The 10,779-nt window shown below is 41.5% G+C and overlaps 1 protein-coding gene across 1 annotated transcript in view; it reads right to left on the bottom strand.

The window, feature by feature from the left end:
* Positions 1-268: 268 nt before the first annotated feature.
* The window catches only part of NAA16 (N-alpha-acetyltransferase 16, NatA auxiliary subunit), a 52,056-nt gene continuing 41,545 nt past the window's right edge, over positions 269-10,779 (bottom strand). The window contains exons 13-20 of the mRNA XM_077297307.1: positions 10,515-10,643; positions 10,003-10,216; positions 8,462-8,655; positions 6,333-6,441; positions 5,367-5,465; positions 5,116-5,259; positions 4,751-4,848; positions 269-1,469 (exon numbers count right to left, since the gene is read on the bottom strand). Coding sequence (XP_077153422.1) covers positions 1,269-1,469; positions 4,751-4,848; positions 5,116-5,259; positions 5,367-5,465; positions 6,333-6,441; positions 8,462-8,655; positions 10,003-10,216; positions 10,515-10,643 — 1,188 coding nt within the window. The 3' untranslated portion in view covers positions 269-1,268. The remainder of the gene's footprint in view (positions 1,470-4,750; positions 4,849-5,115; positions 5,260-5,366; positions 5,466-6,332; positions 6,442-8,461; positions 8,656-10,002; positions 10,217-10,514; positions 10,644-10,779) is intronic.

Below are 10,779 nucleotides of genomic sequence, written 5' to 3'. Positions count from 1 at the left end.
ATCACGTGTCCTGAATTTACGGCCGGTTCTGCTGTACTTCTGGCATAGAAAAGCAGTGATGTAATTTTCAGGCTCCTATCAATAGCTAAGCCATCCCCCCTTCTCTGCATCAGCAATGACCGTGCATTATTTAGGTTCACCCCTTCTTCAAGTCAAATCTTTCCACATTAATAGTCACGTGCCAACTGAAAGGAGGCAGCCGTTCCCTTCTTTGTCTGAACGAACTGCGAGGTTCTGCAACAATACCGCTGAAAACAGGACACCGGGCTCATAATAAAAGTACATTAGTACATTTTATAAATTAGCATGTAAAACACAGAAACAATGTTTGGAGACTGAACAACCCTTTAAGACAAATTAATATGAAGAGGACTGCACCTATTTACAATAAAATTAGCGTAAAACGGTGGGGAACAGCTTTGGCAGATTATCTCTGAGAGGAGCACGGACAAATATGGCTGATAAGAATTTATGATTCTCGGACAGGTGGACGATACATTCTTGACATTTTACCATCCATCTTATACAATGGCTCAACTCTTACATTTTCAATCCATTCTTAACACAGCAAAAATCGTGATTCTGAAGAAGGAAAGCGACAGCCAGCACTCAGTGACTGCGGCTGACACAACCGATTGAAAACGCATCCGTGAAACTCTTCACAACACACGAGAGATACAAGAAAATACAGTCAGTCTGGTTTGATATTGCTTCCATGGTTCTTTGCTTTTTCTTCTGACATGAAACAATTTGGTTGGTTAACGTCTATGGTTGGCAAACACATATACCATCAGGCAGCACAGTATAGCAGTGCTGCCCGTCTGGATCAATGACACGTAATGCTTCACTTACAGGAGAAGTTATAGAAAAATTAAAACTGTTTAAAATCAGTCCCCCAAAATGTAAAAACCTTCAAGCTAAGAGTACTTTTTTTTCTGAATAGAAGTGCTACATGTGAACAAATATTGTCAGTATAGGTCTAGAGACGCAACATTCTAGGAAAGCAATCCGCCCTGTCGTAATGTCCGTATTGCGGAGGAAGAAGGAAAAGAACGACTCCTTCCAGAATCCACAGAAAAGGCTGAAAACTCTACTGTTGTACAAGTGAGAGATATTGATCTAACGTCATGTTTTGGCCTTTCTTTGGGAGGCTCAGAGAGAAAGGATGAAAGGCCATGGTCAAAAAGCAAACCACATTCTTATGTGCCATGCATCCCGATGCATGTGAACCCTGAAGATGTGTTTCCTGAAGAAGTCTGGTCATTGTGCTACATTTCGTTACAGAACACATCATGGTTAAGAGCTGTATGGTTTATCTGCACGCTGTTACAGTCCTCTTCATTCGCAGAGAGCAGAAAGGCTGGGGTAAATGGGAAAAGTCTATGGCAGGCCGCCCGGTACTCCTCGTACCGAGTATTACAGCTTCCAAAGCTTCCATCAAGGAGTGCTTCCAAAACCCGCATCAGGCTCTGTGCAGGAGAGATAACCACAGGACAAGATAAAGGCGCCTGAACTACACATTCACTACTCATTCACCTAATCAATGGCATTTTAGCTTTCTTTAAATCAAATATTTTTATTTGTTTTGGACAATTTTTCAAAAAACATCACTTAAGGAACATAGTCCCCACCCCAGCCCTCAACATACAACACACTTAAAAGTATAAAATACATGCTATGTTCTCTGGTTCTGCACAACGAGAACGTTTTCTATGGGTAAACAGATAGATCAAAATCTAAATCAAATTAACATCAGACATCTTAGGCTAATGGTAGAGAAGGCCAGTGGGATGCATCATGCGTCGCATATTAGAAGAATGGTTAAGCGCAATAATCAGAACAGACCTAAACCGAACCTTTGCCACTAATCCAGGACTATCAATCCACGGATCCCACAGTTGATCAAATTTAGAGATCGCGCCCCTTTTTAGATAAATACCCTTCTCCATACAACAGCCAATTGATTTTGTTTATAAATTCTGATACCGGAGGCGCCAGATCAGACATCCAGTTCTGGGCTATTAATTTCCTTGCCATATATAACATGCATGACACTGCCATCTTGTCATATTCATCAGTGCTCAAATCCTCGACATATCCCAGTAAGCATACGAAGGGTGACAAGTCTACATTGACTGAATAAACGCTTAATATTTGCAACTACTCCTTCCCAGAAGGACAGGCATTTTAGCTCTAACGAGAGGCACAAATTCTATAAGGCCACATTCAGACATCTGGTTTTCACGTGTTCCAGCCTAGTTTTTCATAGATAGAACAGCTATCCATTATAGACTTTGGGGCAGTTAACATGTTCGAGGTTTTTAGAGAACCGTGTCCACAAAGACATCATGGAAACATGCCTATTTTTGGATCACGCATCGCTCAAATCACGGAAAGTACAAAGCTGCCATCTATGCGCAATCTGTTTTTAATTCTGTCACGGGTAGGAGAAGCTTTGCTTTTTGTAGTTTTACATACAAGAAAATCACTGATGGTAAGTAAAGGACATAGCGCCCAAACACTGCAGCATCCTGGCGAAAAGTGGCCATTTTTTTTTTGTTTTTTTTCCCCGTCTGAGCCAGGCCTTCACGATGATAGCTGCCCCCACCCACCATTTCAGCATTGTAAGTGCAGTACATTTGTACAATTGTTCTGCTGGTAGAATTCACTGCTTGAACATTTCTGATAATGAGAAGTATTAAATAATCCACAGCCAATTTTAGCTTTTTCATTTTACCATACAATGTACAGAAAAATGGTGTAAAAATAAATTCCAATGTGAAAAAAAACAAAAAACCACAGGGCGGATTTGTGTTTAAAAAAAAGAAGGTATTAAAACACATTGAAATATTTTTTTTTATATTTGCCATGGACTTAAACTATCAGTTGGGCTTGAAACAAACTTGCTATACTGAACATGCTTTGTAACTTGACAGCAGCAAGTTATAGTGATAGAAGCTGAGCAGGCTGATATATAGTTTTGTAAGGGTGTTTCACACTGTGTTTAAGCACCCGTCCATTGCCTCCCGTTGAGGCTTGCGTCCGAACCCCCCACAAAATGGGATTCAGTCGTATGCACAGACAGGGTCATTGACTATAATAGTGTCGACGGAGCGAACGTGTGCTGTGTTGTGCATCATTTTCTGGAATACACACTGGTGGCGGACACCCAGGCGTAGTAGACTGCATCTACAGATGCACGACAGAGCACATAGCCGTTCTGTCAGTCATCCAGTCATGTTGCCGCCGGTCAAGCCATCACCGCCGCCGCCCCTGCTGCCCGCTCATACTTGCCATTCCACGGGGTCCCGGCGCGCTCCTCCTCCAGCGCCGCCTCCTCTGCTTGCACCCCCGGCTCCTGCTTCCTGTCGGGTGCGCGCGCACCAGGTTTCACTGCACACACGCACACTGTTTTCTATGATCAGCCGCTCCTTCCGCTGTTCTCAATGCCCCTGGAGGACCTTGACCCGGAAGGTACGCTGCCGCTCTGCATATCAGGCCGCCTCTTCCTTTCAGCTGTGCCTGATTGTCATTTGTTTCCTAGCAAGTGTCTCTGGCTCCCACGCTTCTCAGCGTGCTCAGCATTCTCTCTGCAGCTTGTCTTCCGTTACTTGCTTTTGTTTCTTGTGCCTCACCATTAGGGTTGAGCGACTTTTGCTTTTTTAGGATAGAGTCGGGTTTGTCTCGAAAGTCGGATCGTGTGAAATCGGCCGATTATTGTGAAAAGTCGGGGGCCCGACCGAAACACGATGCAAGTCAATGGGGATATTCTCATGTCTCCCTCTCCCTCTCTCTCGTCCCTGCAAAGTTTGTGTTTCACTGTGCAAATCGCTATATCCCAAACGTTAAGATGGCGGTTTTACCCCCTGTGATGCCGCACAAAGCAAGCCGGAACCTATGTCATCATGCTGCCCTCACTCCTTCATTGGCTGAAAAAATGGCGGGGAAAGCGTCATATGAAACGCGACTTTGGCGCGAAGATCGCCGACCGCATGGCCAATCCCACAGTGGGATCGGGTCGGGTTTCATGAAACCCGACTTTGCTGAAAGTCGGCGACTTTTGAAAATGTCCGATCCGTTTCGCTCAACCCTACTCACCATTGTTTGTTTCCTTGTTTCCTTTCAGCTCCAGTCCTCCTGTGTCTCCGTTTCCTCGGTGCTCCTGTTCCTCTGCTTAGTCCACCTGCCGTCATCCTCTGCTCATCCGTAGTCCTGTGTCCTCATCTTGTCTACTGGTTTGTCTCTCATAGTCCGTCTGTCTTTCGTCAGTCTCCCGTATCCGCGTCTCGTCGTCTTTCATGTTTTTTCCCGTCGACCCTGCCTAGCCCTTTTACCTTGCCTCCTTCTTTTGGTACCAGCCGCCGTGCAGTAGTCTCCCCTGGGCCTGCTCCTAACGCTGCCTGTATAGGGGGTGGTCTACCTGGTCCACTCGTCCTGGGGAGGTTCGCTTTCGCGGTCCAGTGGGTTCACCTTCTTAAGTTCTCCTAGTCCTAAACCTTAACACATCCCTTATAATTTATGGCCCCAAATCCCGTTTTGCGGGGGAGGTCGGACCCAAGCCCCGATGGGGACAACGAACAGTTTCCTAAATGCAATGTGAAAGCACCCTAAGAAAACATTCAGTACAAGTCGTAATTAATTAAATTAAAGTGATGGTCATGTAATTGACATCCTTGATTGTAAAAGTGCGCAGACAAAGAGGTCAAGTCAGTGATGCCTGTAAGAAAAGCGGCTGTGTTACATGGCTTACCTGTACATTCCTGTCAATTAGAGTATCATCAAGTCTTGTAGCTATGGCAATCGCCTTCTCTTGTCTCGACTTGTCTAAATGATACATCATTTTTGCACCTGTAGGAAATAATAAAATATTATTCCTAGTTTTGTTGTTTTTCTAGACTCGTGCACTCTTTGCCCTGTCTGTGCTTAGGAGGTCCGCTTCTGAAGCAATGCATGCATTCACCAAGGACCTTTTAGGTGTATTTTACCTCCTATTCAGATGTCCAATAAGAATATGTGGATATCACAGCTGGAGATCTGGGATGACAAAACCATTTCATGCCTTTTCCTCATTTCTTTTTGGTAACAGAGAGTGAATTCATCAATTCTACATTGTACCTGAAAGTAAATGCTGAATGGAGGTAGGATTGTTTTTGAGAAACTCTTCATTGAAGCTTTCCAGATTCTTGTTGGTAAAGATGATCTTCATTTCATGTAATAGTACTTTAATCACTATGTCGGGCAGATTACTGTGATCTGAAACTGGAGGCATGGAAAACAAATCAGTATCATGAAAGCAGCAGGGTCCGAGGAAGAGAATTCCATATACTGAAAATAAAAATAGTGGCAGCTCGGACTGCCAGGATTACCTGATTTTGAGAAGCGTATTAAAGACTCATGCAACCATGGGTTATTTCTATCTATAGAAAATGCTCTTTTCACAGACTGCAACATCAAGAGGAATTTTCCTATGATTAAAGAAATGACAATGTTAAATTAAAAGTAATAGAAATAATAATAAAAAAACTAAAAACATTATTACAATATAAATACACAAAAACACATGTAAGTTAACCCTTTGAGGCCAAAGGGACATACATATTGTAGACTGTGAGCCCTCGCGAGCAGGGTCCTCTATCCTCTTGTACCAGTAGGTGACTCATTTTGTTCAAGATTATTGTACTTGTTTTTATTATGCACACCCCTTTTCAAATGTAAAGCACCATGGAATAAATGGCGCTATAATAATAAATAAAATATTATTATTATTATCATTATCAACAACAACAACATTTGTCTCATAGCTTTAAACTTAAACCAATAAAACTGTATCAACTTGCAGTCCTTATAGAATTAGGGCTCTGTTCACATCTGGGCTTCATACTGTTTCATCAAACAACAGATGTAACAAGTGACATATGCACACTCGTTCTGCCAAATGACCATTAAGTGGCCGCTAAAATACAAAGTAAATTAACTGTCAAGTTCGGCAAATCACACAAACACTGTTTGCTAGCGCGAATCAAACATTAGATTGGCGCTCAATACAGCTGTATCTACTAATTTTGACTGTAAGAATGAATCCATCTGTCAAAAATATTGGAAACATTATATTGGAAAGTTAATGGGGTCTATCACTGTTTGCTTAGATATGTTAGTTAAAGAGGATCCATTAACAGAATATGGCTTCCATTTTACACATAATCCACGATCCTAATGTGAACAGAGCCCAATTCTAGAAAAAAAGAGAGAGCACACTACAACAGCCTGTATCACGTTGTTTACCAGGATATAAATTGTGTAACTATATAAAACTTTGCTGGTTATTTCTTTACCTTTTTTAAAATAGATCTCAAATGCCAATAAATGTGTTTGGATATTGTTAGATGCAAGAGTTTTCAATGGTGTGAGGAATTTGATTGCTTCTTCTAGTGGGTTTTCCGCCTGTTTTAAAAAACAAAAAGAAGTGTGAAATGTACATTTGTCACATTGTACCTTTGTGATATATTCTTACCATATCCAGGCACATTCTTGTGATTATGAATGCATTATGACTATTCATTACGACCATTAACAGTTTTACAAAAAATTGACAAAAGACATTATTTTCTATGGTCATGGACAGGATCTCAATTTTGATAACTTATTAGTGAGGCTTACAGCAAGTAAGAAGCATAACAAGACTACAAAACTTATCATATGATGTTTGCACTTAGAAAATCTGTTCTTCTCTTTTAAGCAGGAACATCTCAATAACATCACCTGGTGCTTCTTGATCACCAAAGCAAAATCACGACTGGGCAGCTTGGCTTCTATAGCACCTAAGTATTAGCTCAATGGACAAAGTGTCTCTTTTTCAGTAATAACTAATGTCAGTGAAAGTGAGATGCTCATAATCACAACTGCAGAAAGTATCAAAAATTACCACTTTGTGCAATAATGGCATAGGCACAGGATATGCCATACATGTATAGTTTATGCCAGACCCGCCAATGGGACATTCATGAATCTTGAGAAAGGAGCCCATTGGTGGGGCTTGTAACTATACATGTGTGGCATATACCGTGGCTAATACAGAAGCCAGGAACACACTAAGGCTGTGTGCACACGTAGCAGATTTTTCGTGTTTTTTCCGTGGTTTTTCGCTATAAAAATGCTATAAAACCGCAAAAAAAACGCATACATTAAGCATCCTACTTAATAGAATGCAACCCGCATTTTTTGTGCACATGCTGCGTTGTTTTCCTGAGCGGAATCGCATTCCAGAAAAAAAACGCAGCATGTTCATTAAATTTGCGGAATCGCGGGGATTCCGCACACCTAGGAATGCATTGATCTGCTTACTTCCCGCATGGGGCTATGCCCACCATGCGGGAAGTAAGCAGATCCTGTGCGGTTGGTACCCAGGGTGGAGGAGAGGAGACTCTCCTCCACGGACTGGGCACCATATAATTGTAAAAAAAAAAAAAAAAAAAAAATTAAAATAAAAAATAGTGCTATACTCACCTCCTGATGGCCCCGGAGTCTTCCCGCCTTTCAGCAGTGCACGCGGCCGCTTCTGTTCCTATAGATGCTTTGTGTGAAGGACCTGCGATGACGTCCCGGTCACATGACCGCGATGACGTTGTGGTCACGTGACCGCGACGTCATCGCAGGTCCTGAACACAAAGCATCTATAGGAACGGAAGCGGCCGCGTGCAGCGATGAGGAGATCGGGGGCCATCAGAGGGTGAGTATAACCATTTTTTAAATTTATTATTTTTAACATTATATCTTTTTACTATTGATGCTGCATAGGCACCATCAATAGTAAAAAGTTGGTCACACTTGTCAAACACTATGTTTGACAAGCGTGACCAACCTGTCAATCAGTTTTCCAAGCGATGCTACAGATCGCTTTGAAAACGCTAGCATTCTGCAAGCTAATAATGCTTGCAAAACGCTAGTGATATGCATGCCAATTCCGCATGCGATATACCCACGGCAGGAGTTGCAGAATTGCCGCGGAAATTTCCGCGGCAATTCTGCAACGTGTGCACTTAGCCTAAAGGGGTAAAGGCTGTGGTATTAAAGGGGTAAAGGCTGTGGTAGAGATTAGGGAGGGCGTGCAACATGCTGAATCCTAACAATGGTTGCAATCACTTGCAGACCACGTGGATTGTGAGAAACCAGAAAGGATTGTGCACGTTATACTCTCTCCATAGTTCAGACAACCAAGTATACTTTGTATTCATAACTAATAAGACCAGATCAATATGTAATGATTTTGCAGGGATGTTGGATGCAAATAACCTCAGATGGTAACCTAAGATGACACTGTAAGCCTTCAGATAAGAAAACCCAAATGCCGGTAGCAAAAGTGTCAAACATAAGTAATACTGGAGATATACTGTATACCTCCCTAAGCCAGAAACCATCTAAATGTATAGGAATCATAGAACTGTAGTTTCACAGGCCAGCCTACCCTTTCCAGTTTCTCAGGGACTAGCTCCTCTTTAGGCCCACTGGTATCTTCTTCCTCTTCATCCCTCTTCTTCTTCTGATTCTTTTGCTGGCGTTCTCTCTCGGCGTGTTTCCTCTCTTCCTCCAGTTTGGCTTTCTTCTGAGCTCTCCTTTGCTTACTTAGCACCTTCTTAAGCTCTTTTGCAGAAAGGTTTTCTAAATACAAAATCAATTGATGTTCTTGTTATTGCTGACGACACGAAGAACACATTTCAACACAGCCATCAGCCTAAATAAGTCAATTATATTTATATTATGTATCTAGATATATCTATATAGCAGTCGGTGCTCCATTCTTTTGATACGCTGCTCCAAATCCCCTACATAGCAGAGAACTGGGGGATTACAGGGGATACAGATTCTTAACTCCGTATTAAAACTGCGCCCTCTAGTGGGGACTGTAGGTGGCCAGTGTATTATGTTGTCAATCTGCGTCTATACAGAGGATTGTAAACTCTGCATCAGAAAAATGAAACGGATACCAATAGAAGAACAGAATTTGGGGCCTATAATATTATGTGAACAGTGGAGATTCACTGTAAAACCAAGTCTGCCTTCTCTTACTACAGCGTTGATTTATCTGTTGTAGTGTACTGTTTTATACAAATGTATACATTAAATTTATGATGCATATCATACACACACCATTATTATCCACAGACACAATCCATAAGGCAAATTTACCATTCAGGGTCAGTGGTAAGCTGGGTAACAGCCCTTTTTGGCACTATAATGACTTCTGAGTAAAACAGTTTTGTTCCTTTTTTTTTTTTTTTCTTATTTAAATTTCTCCTCTGTTGAGGAGATTTAAGCTTGTAAGGTTTAGGTTATAATTTATAGTTCAACTGGTTGTTACCAAAGATTGGTCAGCCTCAAGGAGGGAAAGAAGTACACTCCTCCCCTAGAGACAAATCACAAACAGGCAGCATCATGCAGGTAAAAAAAAAAAAAAAAAAAAAAAAAGAACGCAGCCTCCTCTCCGCATAGATGTCTGCAGCTATTGCGTAGAGATACAGCAGAGCGGAGTGATCATTACAAGCTCTTCCAGTTCCCAATTTCCAGTGTGGTCAGCCTTCACCCCTCCTCCCACACTAACTGCTGTGAGATGAGATCTGTAAAAGTCTGTAATAATATGAAGACCTGACTCACGTATCTCTACAGTAGCTGCAGAAATCCGAGAGGAGGGCGTGTTCTTTTCCCCACTACATTGCTTATGATTGGTCAACATTATGCAGGGGAAGAAGTACACACCCCCAGAGACAAATCTCTGGTAATACTCAGTTAAACCATAATATAACAAATCTAAACTTTACAAGCTAATACTTCTGAAACACAGAGGAGAAATGAAAAAAAAACAACCTAAGTTTTACTCAACTCTGCAGCTGTAATTTACTTTTTAAAGAGGACTTTTTTTTTTTTTTTTTTAATTTTTGCATGTTTTGCCATTTCACGGCTTGCCAATAATAACACCCTCTCGGTCACTAATTCAATCACTGCACATACCAGAGTTAACTTCCTGCTCTTTGCTCTCATTCATTAAGGGACTTTCGTGCAGCTTTAGGTAGATTCCTATGGCAGTCTGCGCTGCTTTGAAATAAAAAGCATGCTTTCGCAACACATCTTCCAACCGTAGCAGATCTACATAGGCCCGCAGTGTCATTTTCCTCATACAATACGTGTGGAAGTCAAACTGGTCATCCGTGATTTCAAAAAAATGCTAAAAAAGAGAAGAACATCTAGTAAAAACAAGGAAATAATCCTTATTAAAACTGATTCATCCTAATTGTGGATGACCATGGTTTTCTATGCAGGGGACTATAATGACAAATATTTAGTAACATTTGATTAATTCAATATCCGATCCCGAAATTCAGACATTGATTTTCAGCCCCTACTAGACGTGGAAGAGGGTAGATAGTCAATTATGACTGTACAATTATACTAGTCTATTATATGTTAGTCATTTATTTTGAAGATTCTATAACCTTCAAAATTAGTTTGAAGTACAAACTTACCCTTTCAATCTCATGGCATTTCTTTAATGCTTCCCCAAACTTCCCTAGTCGCTGGTAAGCAGCGGCACACTCAGTCTGGAACCACATGCATTGCATCTCATTCAAATTCTCCATTGCCGGGGTGCCTTCCTGAAAGAAGCAAGTTACAATGTTACAATTAAATCTACCAATGGATCACCTTACACATGAGATAATGTTTGTTAGGCTCTCTCTCCTGTCTCTACCACACTCATGCTCGACTCGGCCAAGCGTTCATACAAGGGGA

Source organism: Ranitomeya variabilis, chromosome 3, assembly GCF_051348905.1.
Source record: "Ranitomeya variabilis isolate aRanVar5 chromosome 3, aRanVar5.hap1, whole genome shotgun sequence".
Taxonomy (NCBI): Eukaryota; Metazoa; Chordata; class Amphibia; order Anura; family Dendrobatidae; genus Ranitomeya; species Ranitomeya variabilis.
The sequence above is the reverse complement of the archived record's forward strand: the minus strand, read 5'-3'. Positions and strand labels throughout refer to the sequence as shown.